Source organism: Eleutherodactylus coqui, chromosome 2 (genome assembly GCF_035609145.1).
Source record: "Eleutherodactylus coqui strain aEleCoq1 chromosome 2, aEleCoq1.hap1, whole genome shotgun sequence".
In the NCBI taxonomy this organism is placed as follows: Eukaryota; Metazoa; Chordata; class Amphibia; order Anura; family Eleutherodactylidae; genus Eleutherodactylus; species Eleutherodactylus coqui.
This window is the reverse complement of record NC_089838.1, coordinates 239,909,328-239,934,199: the sequence shown is the minus strand read 5'-3', so window position 1 is coordinate 239,934,199 and position 24,872 is coordinate 239,909,328. Positions and strand designations below refer to the sequence as shown.

Genomic DNA, 24,872 nt, shown 5'->3' with positions numbered 1-24,872 from the left:
CACTGAGTTCCTCCTTATGAATGATTTTTTTCTCAGATTTTGTGCACCCACAAATAAAGACCTGCTCTATATTCCTGACACCAGAGGTCTCATAGAGGTCTATGGGGGGTGCGAATGCACTGTGCAATTCCGTGAAAAAAGAACATATCTGGTTAAATTACGAAAAGGCGTGTGTCGCTCACATGTGAACTCACCCTGCATGTGCATAAAATACAGTACTATGCACCGATATAGGCGCAAAAAGACTCAATTACTGCACAAATATATTGTATTGAGCCTTGCACAATTGCACATATGGTCATCTGAAAGAGCCCTCAAGGTGTTCTTCTGTACAGTTGTTTCTTTTACTGATTCCTAACCTTTGGCTTGTCTTCCATGTTGAATATAAAACGGCTGCCCTGGCCTCTGCCTGTCTGAATACAGCTTCTGCTTGTTACCTTGTTACCATGACTTGGTATCACTGACAAGATATCATCAGTTGCTAGGGACGACTACTCCGGGGGAGCGACTTAGGTATTTTCAGTGGGAAGGTCCATATCTCTTGCTAACAAAGACTACTCTCAGGGAAGCAACTTGGGGATTCTCATTGAGAAGATCCACACCTCCTTGTAGGAGTTTAGAGAAAAGAATTTGGAGTCCAGTAGACTCTATTGCCCTGATTTAGCTCAATGTCAATTTCATAGTAACCTAGTGGGTCTACATCTTCCAGGTAGACCTTGTGTTAACCAGCCAATCCAGCAATGTTCTCAACTGTGCTGTATTCACAGACTGCAGTTTGAGATAGATGGAGAACCAAACATAGAATAGTAACAGCTCAGTGGTTTCAAAATCAATAACCAAAATATTGTGAGGCTCCTATATGCTAGTCACCACAGGCACATACGGAGGTGTTTTAAAAAAAGTATATCATGTGCTTCATTCAGTGTTTGATACTGAAAACAGTAAGTAATCTACATAAAATCTCAGTGAATTATTGTAAGTAATAGGAAAAAAATGTAAACATATTTAATTTAACCCTTTCCAATCCACTGTTTGACCTCTGAAGATATTATGACTTCATGACAGGCTGCACAGCTCTGATGTTGGCAGACGTCCGTCAGGGTTCTCTTACTGTATATTGCCAGCTTCTCTGCTGTCGGAGCCTATCCAACGTGTCACTTCATGCAGTACTGGCTTTAGCCAGCAGATAACGCTGTTGTATAATGGCAGAAAAAGAGTAAGCCCCCTAGGAAAACCAGGATACAAATTGGATTGGAAAGGGTTAACCCCTTAGTGACCAAGCCTGTTTGCACCTTAATGACCAGGCCAAGTTTTGGACATGTGGTACTTTAACATAGAATTACTCCATAAAGGTTTTGCATATCCAAGAAATTCTGACATTGTTCTTCTTTTAGGGCGCCCACCCACTGGCGATTTTTTTTTCTTTGCGTTTTGCGTTTTTTCTCAAGAGCAATTAGAATTGAATGTACTCCTGTCCACTGGCGTTTTTTTTTGCGTTGCGTTGCGATTTTTAACATAGGAACTGTCAGTTGCATATGTGTCCTTATTTTTCTCCTAATGCACCCATGAAAGTCAATGGAAATTAATGGAAAAGCCGCGAAGACGCTGCGAAAACGCGGCAAAAAACGCCGCGAAAAACGCTGCGTTTTTCACGCACGAAAATCGCAAACGCCAGTGGGTGGGCGCCCTTAGGTGGTAAAAATAGACCAATAGAATTTGTGAATATTTATTAAAAGCGCCAAAATTATGGAAATTTTGAAAAAAATTTAATTTTTTCACATTTTCAATTGCAATATCTCAAATATGTGCATACATACTGTACACATTTTTGATAAGATATATATTTCCATCTGTTTACTTTATCCTGGAGGCACATTTGAAAAACTTTAGTTTTTTTAACCATTTAGGAGACGTACAAATTTAATATTAACTTTTTGAGGAACATTTTGCTTTCCTAAACAAAGCCAAAATTGCTCATAGGTGTCAAAATGATAGATACCCCACAAATGACCCCATTTAAGAAATACACCCCTTAATATAAGGTGTCATGAGTATTTTGACTGAGATTTTATTTTTTCAGGAGTTGCAATGCAACTTAGAGGAGAAAAAATAAAATTTCATATTTTTGCAAATATGTCATTTTAAAGACAGGTACTTTTTTTCTATAGTGCTCATGAAAATGAGGATTTTCACCTTAAAATGGATACCTCTGTTTGTCATGTGTTCAAAAACGTAACTATTGTGGCCCTATTCTTATGTCTGTATGCACAAAGGGGCCCAAAACTAAAAGAGCAGCCAGTGGCTTTTGGAGCAGACATATTGCTTGAAGGTGTTCCAGGCCCCATTGTACACTTGTAGAGCATTTGAACTGCCAAAACAATAGAGAACCCCCATAAATGACCCCATTTTGAAAATTAGACCCTTTAATGAATTCATCTTGGGTTGTACTGTGTATTTTGACCCCACATTTTTTGAATGAATCTAATTAAAGCAGAAGGAAAAAATTACGATTTTCATTTTTTTGGCAATTGTGTCATTTTAAGAAGTTTTTTTTTACAGCACCAATGAATGAATGAATGAAGACTTACACCCCAAAATGGATACCCCCATTTGTCCTGTATTCAGAACCATACCCATTGTAGCCCTGTCTGCTTAATGAACACATGGCTAGGCCTGTAATGCAGGGAACACCCTTCGGCTTTCAGGGCACAACTGAATAAATTCCAGGCCCGATTGCTCACTTGTAGAGCCATCAAGCTGCCAACATGATAGAACGCCCTTCACAAGTGACCCAATATTGATATCTTGACCCTTAGCCTATTTATCTAGGCATGTGCTGAGCATTCTGAACCCACAGTTTTTTGCAAAAATTATAAGAAAGTATGTGAAAAATAAATAAAATGTAATTTTTTTCATGACACCTTTGAATAACGGTGATCATGTGACCAGGGACCGCATACTGTGCCTCCCCGTGAAATCTCCAGGCTCTTGGCTGCATTTGGTAGGCAAGAGCAGGGAGATTTTAAACTTACTGGGCAATCCTCGGCTTTTGCACATATGTCCACCATTTTGCCAATGGGCACATGCAGAGAAGCCGGGAAAAGGCCCGCAGATAAAGAACCCGTCGGGGGACAAATCCGAGAGCCGTAGGTAAGTAATTTCATCTCCCTTCACGGATATGATCAATGAGGGGAGATTAAACTAACTTTACATACTGCAGCCCCAGTGAGGTCTCCTTGCTCTCGGCTACCTTTGTTAGCCGGGAGCAGGGAAATTTAAAATCTTTCCGGGGAGTCCGGCCTTCTGTGCAGGCACCTGACATTTCGCCCTTGGCGCATGCACAGAAGCCGGTGCCAGGTCCTTGCAGGACCAGATCACCACAGGACATCTCAGAGGCCGGAGGTGAGTAGTTTTAGCTCTCCTTATGGATCCGATCTGTGTGGGGAAATGAAACGTTAATTTTTTAAAACCTTTTTTTTACTTTTATGCGATTGCCATTATCCGTTGTATAACAGCGATTGCGTGACTGCGAGCCACAAACCACGGCCACCAATGACAATTTCAGCCTCTCGGCGACCTCCAGCAGCCAATAGCAGGAAGATGTCACACACACAGACCCCAGGGGCTTTAGTCTTCAGGGTCGGTGTATTTTTACAGCCCTGTAGATTAAAGCCCAGACACCTAAAACGTGAAAACACATATGGGTGGTCACTAAGGGGTTAAAGGGGTATTCCCATCTCAGGAATCCTATTTCAATGTCTTTGAAATGGCAAAATAGTGCTCTTACCCATAAGATGTTAATTTCAAAATGCTCTGTTCTCCATATATTGCAGATATTGATTCCTCTGGCTGTTTACTGCTCGTTGCCAGGGAAACAGATCCCCTCCTTTATGGAAAGAAATCGCAGAGGAAGTCAATGCTTGCGCACTTCTTTCATCTTAATGTTTTGACTGTAATCTCAGCAGCACATGTGCCTTAGCTTTCAGCCTGGACAATGGCTAGTACTGTGTTCCATGCTTTTCCTTTCCATAGTAGAGGTGGTCTGTTTCTCTGGCAATGGGCAGAGGACAGAGGAATCAGTAACTGTAATATTTGGAGAACAGAGCATTTTGGAAATAAACATGTTATGGGCGAGTACATTGTTTTGTGATTTTGAACACATTGAATAGGATTCCCGAGAAGGGAAAATACTCCTTTATGTTAATTAAAAAAAAAAAATAACAGTTCATGGAGGTTTTTTGCAGCTTACTTACTGTTTTAAGCACTAAAGCCTGAATGAAGCATGTGTTGCAATTTTAATATATGTGTATATATATATATATATATATATATATATATATATATGTGTGAATCTCATTTCATCCAGCTGTGAAGACAACCGCAAGCCACTATTTCCACTAATGTGGTTACACGTTTCACCCCATGCACTTTTTTCCCTTGACCCCACCATCCTAAGCTGCTTGATGGGGATCATCATATAATCATTAGACTATCACTGTAAATCATAAAAATAACAAACAATCCTTTTGGATTTTAATAATATTCATAGTAAAGGCATTGTGCCAACATTGCAAAATAAAGAATAGGGGATAATTGCTGAGACCCCTGTTGATCCCCACTGTGGGAATACTTCTTCCCCCGCATTGACATAACTGTGAATGGAGTGCTGCTGATTTCAATAAGGCTGACGTAAATACCCAAGCAGATGTTCTGCTCGAGTATCTCAGCAGTCCTATTGACAGTAACCAGCAATCCATTCAGTCTCCTCCTCATTGTGGGAGAAGCAGTAACTCCACAATCTGGAAGACGAGCGGACATGGGACTCCCATTCTCAAGATTAGCAGGGATCTCAGCGGTGAGGCCCCACTGATCTGCAAGATACTTGGCTGAAGTGGTCCAAAAACTCAATGTGGGGATCTCCTCTTACAAGTGGCATCAAATTCAACTGCAACTAATAATAACAGTCAGCCCCTGGAGCAGCAGAGAGAACCATCTAGAGAACCCCCAGCTCAGGGCTGTCCCTACACTCGAGTTAGGGGTTAAGGAAGAGGTATCCAAGCTCAACAGGGATGAGAGTCGACACCTGTTTCTTCCCCAACAAGTGTGAAAGTCATCATGAATTTTACTGTGAGGGGTGTAAGCCATCCGGAATATCTTCTGAACGAAAACAGATAGAAGTGAGAAACTTTGTAGAACACGTAGATGGGGAGAGGATGTTTTGGTACTATAGTGGTGCCTGTCGGCCATCCTGGTCGCGGCCATCTTGGATTTAGCCCAAGAAACCTCCATATAAAGGGGATAATGGGCAATGTGATTTAGGATAGAATTTCATGAGAAATTGATTGGTGCAGTCATTTTTTCAATACCAGCAACCATTTTCAAATTATGCATGATGTCATGTTGGGTATTAATAAAATTGTTATGTTGAAATATGTGGTATGGAAAACACTAATCACATGTCTTTTCAGGGACCAGAAGATGCGGTTAACAATCCAGGACAGAACTGACATTATCCTGATGGTCGGTAACAGAAGTTCACATAAGGTGGCCGAGGCGTTCAATCAAGGACACCCAGGAGGAAAGCCAGTGAGTCCACGAACTGTCAGTAAACTTTTTCAGAAGTTCAGGGAAACTGGTAGCGTCCAGGAAAAACCGAGAACTGCTTGTCTGAGTAGTGTTTCTGAACCTCAGGTGTGGACAGCTGTGTAAGAAAGAACTTGCGAACCATGCATCTTGTTCACACATTTGTAATGCCCACTGACAGAATTCCAAGTGTTTATCATCTTCATGCTTCTTTTGCAGCTGCAATTTGTATGAGTGCCACTCGTGTCTTGAGGATCCTTATGACAGTTGATAAACTTACACTATGCTCCAATGTCAGTCTCCTGTGCTTTTCTGTGTACTTTTTGTGAAAACAGCCAGCATGGTCGTCAACATCTGAGGACTAGAAACACTGCTTGCAAGACCAGTTCTTGGTTTTTCCTGGAGACTACCAATTTCCCTGAACTGCTGAACCAGTTTCCTGACAGTTCATGGGCGCTCACTGGCTTTCTTCCTGGGTGTTCTTGATTGAATCACTCAGGTACCTCACGTGAACATCTGTTACTGCCCATCAGAATAATTTTAATTCTGTCCTGGATTGTTAACAGCAATTATCTGGTACCTGAAAAAACATGGGATAAGTGTTTTCCATACCACATCATTGAGCGTAACCTTATTAATACTCAACTTGACATCATCCATAACTTGAAAATGATTACAGGTATTGAAAAAAAATGTTGGCACTTGTCAATTTCTGATGAAATTCTACCCTTTAATCATATATTGCATGACTGCCTTTCCATAGAACTTTCTTGGGCTAAATTTAAGATGCCTGCTACCACGATGGCCAACAGGCACCAGTATAGTACCAAAAAGGTTTTCCCCACCCATCTATGTGTTCTATAAAGTTTGCTAATTGTATCTCTTTTATTCAGAAGATATTTCAGATGGCTCTGACTTTTGAATCACCGTTTATTTCATAGTTGTTAGATAATACTCAAATTTTCAAAGACACCAGTTTTGTAAATGTTGTACATCAATGTTATTTTTTGAGATATAAATAATATGTACTAGAAAGGCTTCCTTGACTCCTGATGTATTACAAATATGCAAAGTCAGACTGAAAGGCAGAACAGTAAATATTTCCCCCAGCTAACATTTTTTTTTCCATCTAAACAATACATGCGTCAAAGAATCAATGTCCATATCCTTTATCTGACACAACTGTTTTCCTTCTGATGTCCGCAAATGCTCCTATCACATCCTTGTTCCTCAAAGTGTATATCAAAGGATTCAGCATTGGGGCTATAACACTATAGAACAAGGAGGCCATTTTGTCTTGGTTTGCTACATGACTTGATCCTGGTCTCATATACATAAATATGATTGTACCATAAAAGAGGGATACAACTATAATGTGTGAAGCACAGGTGGAGAAAGCCTTCCTCCGCCCCACAGATGTGCTGATCTTCAGTATGCTGGAAATGATATAACCATATGTAATGAGGATGAGGAAGAATGGACCCATCACCACAAAAATAGCAAAGAAGAAAATAACAGTCTTATTAAGAGATGTATCTGCACAGGCTAGCTCCAGGACTGATGGGATCTCACAGAAAAAGTGATTAAGTACATTAGGACCACAAAACGGCAACTGCAATGCAAAGACGGTGTGTACAATTGAGTTTATTATGCCGCCAGCCCAGGAACCAGTTGCCATCTTAATGCACAAGACGGGATGCATAATAGTAGTGTAATGTAATGGACTACATATAGCCACATACCGGTCGTAGGCCATTGATAACAACAGATAGCACTCTGTCCCTCCTAGAGAGAGATGAATAAACATCTGAGTGACACAACCATTAAAAGATATGCTTTTTCTTAGTGACAAAAAGTGTATGAGCATTAGAGGAACTATGATTGATGTGTGCCAGATGTCCAAAAATGACAAATGACTCAAGAAGAAATACATAGGGGTGTGAAGCCGGGAGCTTAATCTACTGATAAGAATAATGGCTATGTTACCTTTTAATGATATAATGTAACATGGAAAAAATATCACAAACAAGATTATCTTAATATCTGGCAGGCTGGTAAGTCCAAGAAGAATGAATTCCTCAACTTTTGTGTAGTTCCACATTTTCATGCCAACACCAGGATTCTGTAGATTAAAGTACATAGTGGAGATATTATTGGTGATGTTGTGATGATCACCCAAGTACATGGTTATATTTCTTATTGGTAATGATTTATATGCATATTTAACTTCTATTATGACCACAATTATCACACTGCCGTTTTGCTCTGTATAATCATTTTCATAGAAAAGTGCAATAAATGGAAACAATCTATCATGAATACCTAATCACAGTTACATAGAAAACACACATCACAGTCAACTGTAGCATTTTATTATTACACTCTAGTTATTATGCTCACCTGTTCTCATAGAATGTCTGTAAGTGACATTGTCCTTTACATGAATAGAGAATTATTTAGACATGTGTTATTTCTTCTCATAATAAACTTACACAATTTCCAGATTGAAGTCAAGGTGCTTGGTTCAGAGGGTAATCATAAAAGTTTGCAGAAATTGTGTTTAGCTTTGTTTCCAGCCAGAATTTAAATGACTTTCAAGCTCTCCAAAGAGCAATTTACGAGTTGTAGCTGAATTTTTCAGTTTACTTAAGGGATTATATCCCAGAGTGCAATTACAAATGTTAAACTTTTTCAATAAGTTCACAGAAACATTCATGTTTGTAATGTTGATAAAATGTTTTATGTAATGAAAACTTCTCAGAACTCTCCTGTATAGAGCCACATGTTCATGCAGGATGTGTATTTTTATAAATTGTATTTTCGATACAAAATCTCAAGACTGACAGTTTTGTATGAGAATTATAAAGTAAAAACGCAACCTCAGTATTCTGAACTACAAGGGGATTCTTAAAGGGAACCTGTCATATTGTACATGCAGTCCAACCTGTGGGCAGCATGGAGGAGATGAGCAGATGTATACACAGTTTTCTGGGCATAGATTCAGTATAACTTGTTTTATTCAATGAATGGACCAAGCGCTGCCTGTGATTGGCTGAGCACTGTGACCAATCACAGGCAGCGCTCAGCTGTCAATCAAGGAATGGCTAAGGGGTGCCTGTGATTGGCTGAGCGCTCAGCCAATCAGAGACAGCATTTTCAGCTAGCGGGGATTTGAAATCCCCGCTGGCTGAAAAATCTTCGGTGTTGAGCCGTGGAGACACGTGGCAAGACCCGCTGGACCATAACAGTGGCAGACAGATGAATATATATATATATATATTTTTGTATTATTAACACAAGCTAGGGATGATTTTTAGGGTACCATTTGGAGAGGTGAGTATATATTTTTTTATTTTTTACACCAGATAGGGATGATTTTCAGGGAAGGGCTTATATTTCAAGCCCTTCCCCAAAAATCACTTTTAGGATTGCCTGCACCCCATTGCATCATATATCCTAAACTACGCTAAATATTTTTAAAAACATTACACTCCCAAGTACAGAAAAAATCATAGAATTTAAATTGCTAGTAAAAAAGTGATGTTTTTTAACTCGTAAATAACGCGTCACTTAAGTGGTTAAGCATGGTAATAGTGAGCCTACTGGATTACCCCTTAGTGACGAAGCCTGTTTGCGCCTTAGTGATGGAGCCAAATTTTGGAAATCTGACATGCGTCATTCAACGTAGCATAACTCCGTAAAGGCTTTACATATCCAAGTGATTCTAACATTATTTTTTCGCCACATGTTGTACTTTATTTTGGCTGTAAAAAGAGACTGATATAATTTGTGTATATTTATTAAAAGTACCAATATTGGAAAAAAATTGTCATTTTTTTCACATTTTCAACTGTAATATTTCAAATATGTCCAAACATACTGTACAAATTTTTGCTAAGGTATATATGTCCATCAGTTTACTTTATTCTGAATGCACACTTGAAAAACTTTTGTGTTTTTTTTAACCATTTAGAGGACGTACAAATTTAACATTACTTTTCAGCATTTTGAGGAACACTTTGTTTTTCTGCACCAAGCCAAGTTTGCAAAGGCTCATAAGTGTCAGAATAATAGATAACCCCCCCCCCCCAATGACCCCATTTTAAAAACTACACCCCTTAATGTATTCACTGAGGGGGTCATGAGTATTTTGACCCCACCAGTTTTTTTCAGGAATTAATTCAATTTAGAGGAGAAAAAATAACATTTCATATTTTTGCAAATATGTCATATTAAAGACATATTTATTTCCTATAGTTTACATGAAAATGAGGATTTACACCCCAAAATGGATCCCCCTGTTTGTCCTGTGTTCAGAAATATACCCATTGTGGCCCTAATCTTATGTCTGGATGCACAACGGGACCCAAAATGAAAGGAGTAGTCGGTGTCTTTCAGAACATAAATTTTGCTTGAAGGCGTTTTAGGCCCCATAGCACTTTTGTAGAGCTCTTGAGCGGCCAAAACCAAAGAGAACCCCCACAAATGACCCCATTTTGAAAACTAGACCCCTTAACGAATTTATCTAGGGGTGTACTGTGTATTGTGACCCCACAGTTTTTGAATGAATTCCAGCAAAGCAAAAGGAAAAAAATTTGATTTTCGTTTTTTTGGCAATTCTGTCATTTTGAAAACTGCTTTTTTTGTACAGCACACACATGAATGAAAACTTGCACCCCAAAATAGATACCCCTGTTTGTTCCGTGTTCAGAGACATACCCATTGTGGCCCTAATCTTTTGTCTAGATGCACAATGGGCCCCAAAAAGAAAGGAGTAGTCGGTGGCTTTCAGAACAGAAATTTAGCATGAAGGTGATTTAGGCCCCATTGCCCACTTGTAGAGCCCTTCAGCGGCCAAAACGACAAAGAACCCCCACAAATGACCACATTTTGAAAACTAGACCCCTTAACAAATTCATCTAGGGGTGTACTGTGTATTTTTACCCTACAATTTTTGAATAAATCTAAGCAAAGCAGTAGGAAAAAAATTACAATTTTCATTTTTTGGCAATTTTGTCAATTTAAAAACAGGTTTTTTTGTACAGTGTACATAGGAATGAAGACTTTCACCCCAAAATGGATACCCCCGTTTGTCCCGTGTTCAAAAACATACCCATTGTGGCCCTAATCTACTTAAATGACACATGGCAAGGCCTGTAATGCAGGGAACACCCGTTGAATTGCAGGGCACAACTGAATAAATCCCAGGCTCCATTGCCCACTTGTACGGAATAAAAATTGACACCTTAAAAAAATCCCCCCCCTCCCCACACACACTCCGCGCCCTTTTCGGCGTTCCCCAAATCTTAGATAAAAGTAATAATGTGAACTGTGTAGTATTTCCGAAGACAGGGGTAATTACGGAGGCTGGTTGGGATGGGTACATGGGGCAATAAAACTGTGTATCCCCCCTCCTCTCATGCTTTTTGGGGGTATTTCGTGACCTCATTAGCGGGTATGGGGTGTAAAAAGTGGCGCTTTGTGAGTCTCCGTAAGCTTGATGACACAGAAGACACTCAACAAGCTGCTCCCGGAACTGCAGGAAGGCGAGCGTTCCGGGGCTTCTTGTAAATTGCGTATTACAGGTAGCGGTCTGAATAACACCAGGCTCACGCAGCCGTAGGTGGAGTCCGCTTGCGGAGGCCCGCAGCGGATCCCATCTGTGAGCCTGGCTGTGACCCTGCGCATGGCTGCGTATTGTACTGCGCATAACTGCCTACTCACACAGGCGGTCATACGCAGTACATTTTTTTTTTGTTTGTATTTCCCGCACTGTCGCTTAGCGATGACGCGGGTACCCGCAGCCCGTATACAAGGTAGTTGCGTATGGGCTGCGGGTATATCCACGACCATGGGGCACAATGGGCTCTATGTTGCGGATATTCACAGTAAAATAGAACCTGCTGCGTTCTCTTTTCTGCAAGTGGATTACACAATTCCGACCCGCTAATGTGAGCGGAATTGTGTAATCCAATGCGATTGGTCTGCGTATTACAGCGGATCAGACACATGTGGAATCCGTAATTCCTATCCGGTCATGTGAGACCAGCCAAAGGTAGATCGCTACTTTTTTATTACGTGACCGGGGACCGCTCAACGATGTCACCTGTCACTGTTCCAGGCTCTTGGCGACCGTTGGTCGCTGGGAGTAAGGAGATTTTAAATTTCCTGGGCTCCCCGACTCCTGCGCATGTGTCCGGCATTTTGCCGGCGGTTGCATGTGCAGAATCCGGGAAAGTTCACGGAGGAAGATCACGTCGGGGTGCAAATATGGAGGCCTCCGGTAAAAAGTTTCATCTCATCTCACCGATCGCATCGGTGAGGGGAGATGAACCTTCACCTTTTTTTTACTTTTACGTGATCCCCATTATCCATTGGATAACGGCGAACACGGGATCAGGAACCGCTCACCGCGGACCCCCGTGAAATCTACAGGCTCTCGGCTAAGTTTTGTAGCCAGGAGCAGGGAGATTTTAAATTACCCTGGCAATCCACGGCTTTTGCGCTACGCCTGCCATTTTGGCGACAGGCGCGTGCGCAGAAGCTGGGGTAAGGTCCGCGGATAAATCCACGGGCCTTAGGTACGTCATTTCATCCTCCCTCATGCATATGATCCATGGGGGGAGATGAAACGTACGCTTTTTAAACTTTTTAAAAAAACTTTTTCTTACTTTTTACACTTTTTTTTTAAACTTTTTCTTACTTTTTACCTTTTTTCTTTTACTTTTTACACTTTTAAACTTTAAACTTTTTGAACTTTTTCGCGATCGCCGCTATCCAATAGCGCCGATCGCGGGCCCTGGGACCGCTCACAGTGGTCCCCTGTAACATCTCCTGGTTCCCGGCTACCTTCAGGAGCCGGGAGCCAGGAGATTTTAAATTTGCCGCGGGCTCCCGGGCTTCTGCGCATGCACCTGACGTCATCGTCTAGTGCACATGTGCAGAAGGCCAGCGGCAGGTCCGGGAGGACCCGATCTTCGGGGGACACCACGGACAAGCCGGGTGAGTATTTTCAGCTGCCCTGATGTATCCGATCCATCAGGGCAGCTGAATATCTAACTTTTTGCACAGTTTTATTTACTTTATTGCCTGGGAGGACTGCCCGCAGCCAGGGATGACAGCTCCATGCTGTCGGCTACCTGCGGGCACCGACAGTATGCAGCTGTCACGTCCTCAGGCAAGTGGGCATTAATCCAAAGATGACGCATAAAACTACGTGCTCTAGGATTAAAGCCCAGTTACTGAGGACGTAGTTTCCCGATGGGGCTGTCACTAAGGGGTTAAATGTATAGGCATATTTACAAAAAATACAATACAACAGCAACTGGATTACATTATTCCCCATAATTGGAAAAACTTACGTGGCAGAAAAAAACGGATATCATATTTGAATTCAGCGCACTAAAATTACTATAAGCCGCATATCTGCTTATCTGTTACAAAGATTGTGTTGCACAGTGTTATTAATTATAAAGTTTAATGTTGGAAATATCAGAGCACAAGAGAACATGTGCCAACATTACATAGAAGATGGTATAAGTTTCTTATGACAATACTTCCTGTTCCAATTTTTAGTTTAGGCTGTACTGCTGTCATAGCGAACTTGCATGTCCTCAAACCATTAGGGCTCATGTCCACGGGGAAAATATGATTTAGGATCCGCAGCGGATCTCCCGCATGCGGATCCGCATCCCATAGGGATGCATTGACCACCCGCGGGTACATAAATACCCGCGGATCATCAATAAAAGTGATTAAAAAAAAATGGAGCATGAAAAAATCTGGACCATGCTCCATTTTCATGCGGGTCTCTCCTAAAATAGGAATTTAAAGCATTTACTCACCCGCAGCGGGCCGCGAAGCTCTGCTCTTCCTCACGGCCGCATCTCCCTTGCTTCGGCTCGGCGGATGTGCCGGCGACGTGCCGCCGGCGTCAGGAATTCATCCGCCGGCCGAAAATGAAGATCCGGCCGTGAGGAACAGCTGATCTTCGCCGGCCGCTACGGATAGGTAAATGCTTTTAAATTGCTATTTTCGGCGCTCATGTCCGCGGGGCAGGAGGGACCCGCTGCAGATTCTCCATTGAGAATCTGCAGCGGATCTGATTTTCCCCGTGGACATGAGGCCTTATGAACAGGAATTTCTAAGTGGTAAGTGGGCTTGAATGGATAAAGACAAGAATGCTGATTTGGACACACACAAGGTGTCCATGTCAATACGACATAACAGCACTCTGAACAGCGAATGTCATCAGACTTTGCTGGCTTTCATTATATATCTTTATGAGATCAGAGCTCCATTTTCCGATACAGAACTCCATGCACCTGCTTCCCTTCACAGAGCCATTGCCTAGCAACAAAATTCTGTAAGCATGCAGCTAGTGTTCAGCGATTATTGAAATATTCAATATGAAATTTAAAAAAAATAATCGTGAATCAGTACAGCTGATATCAATTGAAATCATTGGGAGTAAAAATTGGCTTTACTAAATTGCCCTCTAAAGAGGGTGGGGTTGAGTGTCTCATTCGTTAGTTGCCTTTCAGTGTTGGGGCCATAGGTTCACGTCGCATCAAGGATAATGTCTGCATGAACTTTGAAATACTCCATCCAGATGTTGCCCTTGGACAGATTTGAATTTAGAACCCCAGCAGTACTAACAATTGTCCATTCTGCTCCAGAGGAGGAGGGGGGGGGGGGGGGGGGACGACAACCAAAGCAAACACAAAGTAAACACAGCCAGGTGTTGCCCTTGGTCAGATTTGAACCTAGAAATCCTACACTGTGAGGCAGCAGTGGCAGCAGTGCCAACAACTGAGCCACCACACCCATCCTTTCTGCTTAAGAGGAGGGGAAGGCCAGAAAGATAGTCAAAGTAAGCTATTGCCATTATTTGCAATTTTGCTGAACAGTGCAAACACCTATGAATAAGAAAGCGGCAGTAAATGTACAAAATAGCAATACTGATACATGTTCACTTGTTGCTTTCGCATATCATCTGTACACGATTTACAAACTTCAGCTGCTCGCTGAGGTGAAATTATGGCTTGTCGCTGAGTCATGTAAGTTGCATTAGCTTTACGGCAGCGTTGAACTCTCTGTGGTGACAGGTTTTCATGACAGCGACGGTTTGTTTAAACACTGGACAATGGTTCACGATTAGATGAAGACTCGACTGGTGTTGGCGGCATTAGCACTTGAGATGACATGATATCACGTCCAGGAGATGTGAAGATAGTGGAGGACTATGCTTCAATGTTGTTGGTCAATATGTACTGTCAGCTATGTATGTGGACATTTGTAAGGTGTCATTTATTGGAGTCTCCACACAGGTGTGCAGCTACAAACTGCCAGACTTAGTACTGCTATATCCATAGCAACTGACGCCACGGGGGTTTGTAGTGGATAACAGGGATAAAGGACCTGTGATGATGACACCGTCATTTGATCAGGGGTGGAGCTCAGTGCCCGATGACTGATCCCATATACATGTAACTCACACAGTCTTTCACATACAGACAGGTGGTCGTTAGTACTCCATAGCAACTGAGGTCTCGGGGGTTCGTAGGGGATGTAGTCTGCCCATAATCTGCACAAGGATAAAGGACCTGTGATGACATCACCCTCATGTGATCAGGGGTAAGACCCCCAGTGACCGATCACGTGACGTAACTCACACAGCCACTCTCACTCACTCACTTACAGACAGGTGACCATTAGCATTTTGATCCTCAACCTGCATGATTCCACTGAAGAATTCTGTCAACAAACAAGGATTTTCAACCTTACCATTCATGTTTTACCACTGCCTGAAACTTCTCTTGAGCTTTATTCTTATAGCTGTAACTTTATTTGTCTCCCACCTTCTCAGGCCATGTGCAATGTTACAGTCACTGGTCATGACCGATGGTGTCCCTTACCTTCTTCTGCCATTGTTTGTAGTCAGTGCCATGTCCCTCATGTTCTCTGCAGCAGACCCCACATCTCCCACCAGTTCCTGGTCCATTCCGAGAAGACTTTTGTCCTCTTGATCAAGCATCATTGGATTTCATCCTGGGTTCAGTTCCAGAATTGCTGATCATTGAGAAGTTAAGAATACTGTTAACTTCATCTCCCACTATTATTGTTGGCTATCATTGCTCAAGAACATATGGGACTTTGTGCCTGCCTGCCAATGTTTTACTTGTAACAAACACTCTCACCAGCATCCTGCTGGTCTCTGCTGCCATTACCTATTTTGGAGACTCAATGGAAATATATCATGAATTTGCCCGGCTACTCCAGTTGTTCAGTTGTTTGAGTTGTCTTGGATCGATTCTCAAAGATGATACACTTTGTCCCCCTTTCTAGACTGCCATCTGCAGCTTGGCTGGTTCACTTGTTTACACAGCATATTTTCCGCCATCACAGACTTCCCCAACGCATTGTTTCAGATCATGGGGTGCATTTCACCCCTTGCTTCTGGAGGGCACTATGCAGATTGCTTAGCATCAAGTTGGACTTCTCCTCTGCATATCACCCACAGTTCAATGGGCAGGTGGAATGAATAAATCAGACATTGGGATTCTACTTGTGACATTTTGTGTCATTCTAATAAAATAACTGTGTTTTGTTTCTGCCCTGAGTGAAGGTCATTCATCAGTGAATCTAAAAGAGTTTTGTTTTCATTGTCTACAGTCTTGCTACTCATGGCTCAAGCTTCAGATATACCAACAGCCAACGCCACACACCGAGACTTCCTTGCCATAGGATCAGTAAGTCTTTGTCCCAGACAGTCATTCAGATGAAGAGAAATGCTGACAAGATATTGAGGTCTCCTCTTTGCTTTTCACCCAGGTAACATACATGGTTATCATCTAGGAGCATTCCTCTGAAAGCACCCTTCTTCAAATTTTCACCCATAAAGCGGGGTACATTTCAACTATTGAAGTGCGTTAATTCAGTAACCTACTTGCTTCATTCGTCTCTCTCCTGGCATATTTTTAACTCCTTACTCCATGACCTCATTTCTGGCTCCTAAAGAATTTGACATGAAAGGAATCTTGTATGCAAAGAGAATTGGAAGAAAACTATTCTACTTGGTGGACTAATAGAGTTATGGCCCCAAAGATAGATCCTGGGAACCTGTGGAGAATATTAATGCCCCAACCTTCCTTAAATGCTTTTATTTGCAGTCCAGATTAAAAAAGAGAGTCTGTAAGCAGGAAGTATTGTTACAGCCAATGGTCATGGCCAATGGTGTCCCCTACCTACTCCCAGTGGTGTAGCAAGCTCAGGTGGTATCCGGTGCAGAAAATGTTTTTGTAAATACCCCCCATCAATTTTGGAATTATTAAAAGAAGGAAAAAGAAGATACTTACAGTTGCCATATGCGCAAACAGGCAGCATATAAATTAGCTCAAACATGCAGGCATCTCCACAAATTGCCCACCACCTGGACTGTTCTGACCAGACTGTTAGGAAGTGTTGAGGCCAGTGATGGTATGCAAACAAGGCAACTGGGCTCAGGATGACCGTAGCAGACCACCAGTACAGAGGATCATCTGATTGTCCGACAAGAAGCATTTCCAATTGTTTCATTAGAGAAAGACATTACCTGAAAGACATTTGGTCTCATGGCACCTATTACATGTACTGCCTTTGACACCCACCATCACCTCCATTTGCAGTGATGTTGTGAACGACAAAACTGAACTGCTATGGAGTGGAACTGGGTTGTCATCAGCTATTAATCCAGGTTTAGTTTTGGCAATGAGGTCGGCCATGTTCATATTTGGAGACCTGGTGAGCGCCTCAATCATGCCTTTGCTGTGGATCGGCACACTGTCCCCTACTGGTGTCATGGTCTGGGGGGCCATCGCATACAACAGTTGGTCACCCCTAGTAGTGGTACGAGGGACAATGACAGCTCAGCAATATGTTCAGGACGTCCTGCAGCCACATGTGTTGTCTCTCATGGTGACTTCCAAGAGGCATTTTGCAGCAGGATAATGCTCAGCCGTGCACACAAGGGTGTCACAGGAATGTTTTCCCAACATTGCCACACTTCTGTGGCCTGCCCGGTTACCAGATTTACCACCAATAGAACATGTATTGGACCATGTCTTGGTGTTCATGAGTTTGCATGATCTAGAGGCTCAGTTATAACAAACGTGGACCAATATGCTGCAGGAGAACATACAAAACCTGTATGTCTCTAGTACTATATTGAACTGGTGCAACAGTGTAGTAAAGCTTCCTTGCCCACCCATATCACATCTTGTATTCAAGCTAGAGGCAATACAACAGGGTACTAGAGCCTCCCTCCAAGGCGTCAGTTTTCTGCAACAAATTCTCCTTTTGCTCTGATATTGTAATCACTTATAACAACGTTACAATCACACAGAGAAAGTTTCATTAGATTTTGACAACTTCTTCTAGGGAAGGGACAACTGGTAGTATAGGCACCCCAGCCAGCCACAGTAGGAAATATAGGTACTAGAGATGAGTGAGCAGCAAAATGCTCGGGTGCTCGTTACTCGAGTCAAACTTTTCGCGATGCTCGAGGGTTCATTTCGAGTAACGAACCCCATTGAAGTCAATGGGCGACCCGAGAATTTTTGTATATCGCCGATGCTCGCTAAGGTTTTGATTTGTGAAAATCTGCAAAACCCAAGAAAGTGCTGGAAATGACACAGAAACGGATAGGGCAGGCGAGGGGCAATATGCTGGGCTGCATTTCAGGTTCCCAGGTCCCACTATTCAGCCACAATAGCGGCAAGAGTGGGCCCCCCCCCCTCCTACCAATTTTTACTTAGGACAAACCCTCATTAGCAAGGCACACCTTAGCTAAGCACCACACTACCTCCAACAAAGTACAAGCACTGCCTGCGGGACACACCCCTGCCTCTTCTCTTGGGTTACATGCTGCCCAACCCCCCCCCCCCCCCCGCACAACCAAGTGTCCACAGCGCACACCAAAGTGTCCCTGCGCAGCCTTAAGCTGCCCTCATGCCACACGCTGGCCTCACAGCCACACCACCCTCATGTCTATTTATAAGTGCGTCTGCCATGAGGAGGAACCGCAGACCAACACTGCAGAGGGTTGGCATGGCCAGGCAGCGACCCTCTTTAAAAGGGGCTGGGCGATAGCCCACAATGCTGTACAGAAGCAATGAGAACTCCAATCCTGTGCCACCTCCATCAGGAGCTGCAAATGTGGGCATAGCAATGGGGAATCCATGTGCCACACAGTATTCATTCTGTCAAGCTGTCGCATAGCTCAATCCACACTGCAAGGGGAAAGCCGTCAGCGCTCTGCCCTCTACCTAAGTCAGTCAGTGTCTTTGTGCCAGACAGGTCAAACACCGCAATGGGAACTAAGTTTGCACCAACAGCATAGGGGGGTCCTAGGAAGCCCAAGACATGAACCAAAAATTGATCTGAGCGGCCAAACATGGCAGACTTGCACCGCGCCCACGACATAGGCCTCGGCCCACAGCTTCAGCAATCCTAGGCAGGAAGCGGACTTTCACTGCACCAAGGACATAGGCCTCTGCACAAACCCTCAGCAATCGCGTGCCTACAGCAGACTCCAATGCTAGCGTAGCTGTGCACGTCTCATTAGCGCTGTATTCCTCCTGTAGTTTGTCCCAATGCAGTGCCCCGGATAGTAGAGCTAACGTCAGATTAAATACAGGTGGGCTTCGGCCCACACTGCATGCCCCAGTCAGACTGGGGTTTTTTATAAGTAGACACAGGCAGGTACAACTCCGTGTGGACCGACAGTATAGGTGGGTCCCAGGAAGCCACCGGTGGTACATAAATATATCCCATTGCATTGCCCAGCACAGCTGAGGTTACGTCCGATGAAATGCAGGTGGGCTTCGGCCCACACTGCATGCCCCAGTCTGACCGGGGTTTTTAATACATAGACACAGGCAGGTACAACTCACTAATGTGAAGTCCGTGTGGACCGACAGCATGGGTGGCTCCCTGGAACCTACCGGCGGTACATAAATAAATCCCATTGCAGTGCCCAGCACAGCTGAGGTAACGTCAGGTTTAATGCAGGTGGGCTTCGGCCCACACTGCATGCCCCAGTCAAACTGGGGTTCTTTATAAGTCGACACATGCAGTTACAACTCTGTGTGGACCGACAGCATAGGTGGGTCCCAGGAAGCCACCGGCGGTACATAAATATATCCCATTGCATTGCCCAGCACAGCTGAGGTTACGTCCGATGAAATGCAGGTGGGCTTCGGCCCACACTGCATGCCCCAGTCAGACTGGGGTTCTTTATAAGTAGACACATGCAGTTACAACTCCGTGTGGACCCACAGCATGGGTGGCTCCCTGGAACCCACCGGCGATACATAAATAAATCCCATTTCAGTGCCCAGCTCAGCAGAGCTAACGTCACATACAATACAGGTCTGCTTTGGCCCACAGTGCATGCCCCAGTCAGACTGGTATTATGTACCTTAACAGTAACCGCGTTGGTGGGAATGTGGTGGCGACTGCGGACCTAGTAGTACGGTTTTATTTAGTTGGTTTTTGGAATGTGGCCAGGATTAAGTGGGCCGTAGCGGGGGGATGGTGGGGGGGGGGCTCTCTTGTGTCGGTAAAGGTGAAATTCTTGGACTGCCACCAGACGGACCAATGCAAAGGTATTGGCCAAGAATGTTTTCATTGTTGGAGATGGAGGGGGGGGATGTTTTTGAGGCACTACGTGTCCTCTCCACGTATCCATGGTTATATGCACCTTAACAGTAACCGCGTTGGTGGGAAATGGCCTCGCCACCATCATGTCTTTGGGAAGCCTCCGTTTCCACACCGCAGTGACATAGCATTAGCAGCGGTATAGGCAGAGCCCAGAATTAGTAACATTTCAGCGGTAGCATTAGGGACAGGCCCCAGTAACATATCACTAGCAGCATTATAGGGGGAGCACAGTATTAGTTCCATTTCAGTAGTAGTAGCAGTCCAGACAGGTACCAGTAACAATTCCGAAGCAGCAGTATAGGGGGAGCACAGTCTTAGTTCCATTTCAGTAGTAGTAGCAGTCAAGACAGGCCACAGTAACAATTCCGAAGCAGCAGTATAGGGGGAGCACAGTATTAGTTCCATTTCAGTAGTAGTAGCGGTCAAGACAGGCCCCAGTAACAATTCCGAAGCAGCAGTATAGGGGGAGCACAGTATTAGTTCCATTTCAGTAGTAGTAGCAGTCAAGACAGGCCACAGTAACAATTCCGTTGCAGCAGTTTAGGGAGATAACAGTCTCTTACACATTTCAGTAGTTGCAGTATAGACAAGGCCCAAGTAACATTTATGTAGCAAAAGTGTAGGCCAACCCCACACACCTTGCTGTAGCATGAGTGCAGGTGAAGCCCATGAAAATTACTAGGATTACACTGTAGGCGATGGCCCAAAAAAATTGTTGTACCAACAGTACTGTGAGGGTTATGAACATATTAATTTATATATGTATGTATCTTTGATATACGTTTCCGGAGGCTGTAGGCCTAAATTGTACACTCTATTCTGTGTCCTATAAAAAGCTCCTGTACATTTAGCTTAGTACTCAATTACATTAAGTAGAGATGTAATCTTAAATGTCCATCATGTCTCCAAGAGCTTGTTTATCTCATTACACTGATCAAAAGGTTGTATGGAATGCTTTGTTAATGTAGAGTGTGATGATAATCAGGATACCAGACACGATGTCTACATACAAACAAATAAAGCATTGTTTATAGAGAAGACAAAATTATGTACCAGTAAAACAGGTCAACCTCTGTAACACTAGCCTACTGATACGCCTACTATTTTCTGTATAAGAATAAGGCAATGTACACAATAAACTCAGATTGCTTCTAGACACAGGCCTGATCTCTGTGTTTCATAGCTTTCTCATGGCGGCCGCCATAACAGCCTTTGATTTGGAGCCTCACAGCATATTGACGGAACATTGAATTCCCTAACAGTAATTGGCGCCCGATCGCGGGGCTTGATGGAACAAGAGGACCACCTACACCTCGAACCCCCCCGGACCCAGATGGGATAAGGAGCCACTCGGAACCACGGATTGACAAAAACTGCGCAGTAAGGTAAGGTTTTATCTTGCCACAATCTATCCGTGCTTCCTGGCTGCTCCTTTCCTGTCCGAGGGGTAAGAAGTGCATGCCTCTTATAAATCTTCAAGCTTTTTAAGAATTCATATGGTGGGCTGAATATGCTGTGCGGGTGTTTAACTGTTATTGTCTTTATTTGTTACTTTGCATGGTCAGTGTACAGAATATGATACCCTATTGCCAATCTCTGGAAGGCATGGTATAAGTTATACCAGGGAAGCCTAAAATTTTCAGGGGATAAAACCCCTGATGGGATCCTCTTATAAACATAAGAGAAGTAGTAGAGACGAGGTAAAATATGCAGGGTGAGGAAGTACAGAATATGAAACCCGCTTGCCGATCTCGGGAAGGCATGGTATAAATTGTACCAGGGAAGCCTAAAATTTTCAGGGGATAAAATCCCTGATGGGAGCCTCTTATAGGTATAAGAGAAGTAGTTGAGACGGGGGGAAATAAGCAGGGTTGGGAAGTACCGACACTTTTAGACAAGTGAGGAAGTACTGACACTTAAAGTACTGACAAAAAAAAAATAAATAAATAAAAAATTGTAACTGACATGCAAATGTTTTTGTCTTTATGTGTGTGTATAAATGGAAGGACCTGTATGAGAGTTAGACTGTGTTATATGGTGTATACTGTCCGGTAACCAGAAACGAAATGAAGCAAAAATGACCAAATGCTGAGCCAGACCACAGGGGGTGGAGCTAGGTGATGTAAGGAGATGGGAGGGAAGAACAATAGGAACAGGTCTTGCTCCACCCTACACACAGTCCAGCCTAGGTGAGAAGTGTGTCTCCATTTTAAGTGGATGTTGGTGTATATATATGTATATTGTGGTAATGTATAGAGTGAAGGTCACTCTTAGACTCCATGTTAAGTCTCTCACTTGAACAAATGGAGTGACCAAAGGAGGGGCATCTAATTTTATTCCTGAGACTAGTTGTGTGAGATAATAGCCCAGGATTACCACAGTGTATATATGTATATACAGATTCGTGGAATATGTGGAATTCAAAAATATTGAGTTGTGTTAATTTGAATATTATTGAATTTAGATATTAATATGAGATAATTGTGTACTTGAAACACCTGATAAGTACTTTAGTCAAATTAATAACAAAAGTTCTATTTAAAGTGTATCTCACTTTCAATTAACAACAGTAATATATTTGAAGAGTGTATAAAGAAAATAATAATAAAAATAATAAGCCTCTTGGTGTACATAAACCGCCAGCCATTGTCCATACTGCTGGTAAAGAGGATAAGGTGCGGAAGACTGCACAGAAAAATAGTGAAACAAACAATTGTTTTATGTGTGTGAAAGAATAAAAATAATAAGCCTCTTGGTGTACATAAACCGCCAGCCCTTGTCCATACTGCTGGTAAAGAGGATAAGGTGTGAAAGATAGCTAAAGAAATTGGCAAATGAATATTGGTCCCCATCCCACTTATTAGGGTCCCAATCAACTACAGTATGAACCTTTTATAGTGTCTAACTCTCTTTAAGGCGTAATTTGAACTAAGTCTTGCTCCTTGCAGCAATATATATTAATGGCGCTGTGAACCGGATTACGCAGAGAGTAATACACTAGTTTGTTTTAAAGGAAAATTTTGATAAACTGATAGTTGAAGAATTTCTTGTGATAATCGGGCTTAGTGTGAAAATGTCGCTGTTTAAGAAAATCCGCAATAGTACGAAAATGTCGGTAGCTAAGAACAAAGAAGTGTCCGATGAATTGTTAATAATGCCAGGGTGGAATAAAGCCCCCTATAATATATTGGCCGCTGAGTGGTCACAGTGTGGTGAATATCAGTATGTGAGTAGAAATGAGCATAAGTTGTATTGTGTTTGTCATTGGGTAGCCTATTCTGAGCGAATTGTGTAAAAACCGCGGTACTAAGAGTTTTTCTTATCTATACATAATTCGCTCATTATTGGAAGTCTGGTGTACAGTAAATACAATCCCAATTTCTACTTCACATATTATCAGTCCGTATAGGAATGAATAAAAACCCCCTTAGTGAGTGTGAATTTGCAGTTTTGTAAGGTGGGGGCAAGTGTATTACATTCTGGGTTAATCTTAAATAGACAGCCCAGGTTAGTTACACACAATAGAAGATGGTCACAGGCAGTGGAACCTGTTATACAGCTTTGCTATCTGTCTGGACAAGTTTCTGTGTTCTATAGAAGATAAGATAAATTTCAAAGGGTGGGGAGTACTGGGCTTTAGAAGACCTACTTGTCTTTGCAAAGAAATCTGAATTAAGAATTGGTTATATTTGGCTACACAGGAAGTATGTTGTATTATATATATATATATATATATATATATATATATATATATATATACACTGTTCAGTAGCTGAAAATGAAATGAGAAAAGAATTCAAAGATGTTCTCTCATTGTCGGGTTAGTTCCCTCTTCCATCTTCACCCCCTCCTTCATCTCAATTCCAACCGTCTCCTCCCCACCCTATGCCAAGTCATCCACTCCAAGGTCAAACATTGGACTGGAGGGATGGACCTGCTGGCATTGTGGACAACAGAACCCGGATTGGAGAGAGAGCTGCCCTGCTTGCGGAGCTCCTCGGCACAAACCGCTTATGCCTATGCTCACTAGATCCTAGGCTAGTGAGTGGAAGCATGAGGACAAGAAAGAGATGAAGGGAGCGGAGGGTGATATAGAAGTATATGTAAAACAGGGAAGGCAGTGGGAACGATAATCTAAAATTATGTGAAAGACTATTGTGGCACAGATTGGGATAAAATTAAACATAGAGAATTGAGAAGTGGTAAAATATTTTTAATTTGTCTGAAACATTGGGGAAAAAGAAAAAAAAATTGAGAGAATCCTCCTTGTCTCTTTCTAATATCACACAAAGAGAAGGAAGAAAGTGTAAAACAATTCTATGCCCCCCCCTTCAACAACGTTTGTCAGATCTGGGATATAGGGGCATAGAAGAGATGGGTAAACATGTACTTAGTATGGCCTTTGTAGAAGGTCTATTGAAATCCCTAAGGTCATAGATAATAAGCCAGAGTGGAGACAGTCTGAATCTCCGGCCCTTTTTCAGACAAAAGGGCATTTATGTAACTGTCCTGCAGGCTTGGACTCCGGCTTGCAATATGTTAATGACTTTCCAGCTTTGTGCTGAGGATCTGAAACATGTCAATCTGCA

The 24,872-nt window shown here is 42.7% G+C and overlaps 1 protein-coding gene across 1 annotated transcript; it reads right to left on the bottom strand.

Moving 5' to 3' along the window:
* Positions 1-6,736: 6,736 nt before the first annotated feature.
* Positions 6,737-7,690, bottom strand: LOC136610109 (putative olfactory receptor 2B8). The gene has a single exon (XM_066589370.1). It carries the CDS (start codon positions 7,688-7,690, stop codon positions 6,737-6,739), a length of 954 nt encoding a protein of 317 aa, XP_066445467.1.
* Between the last annotated feature and the right edge of the window lie 17,182 nt (positions 7,691-24,872).

What these genes read in the sequence shown, in the direction of transcription:
- LOC136610109 (XM_066589370.1), bottom strand. Translation starts at nt 7,690, where the DNA reads ATGAAAATGTGGAACTACACAAAAGTTGAGGAATTCATTCTTCTTGGA.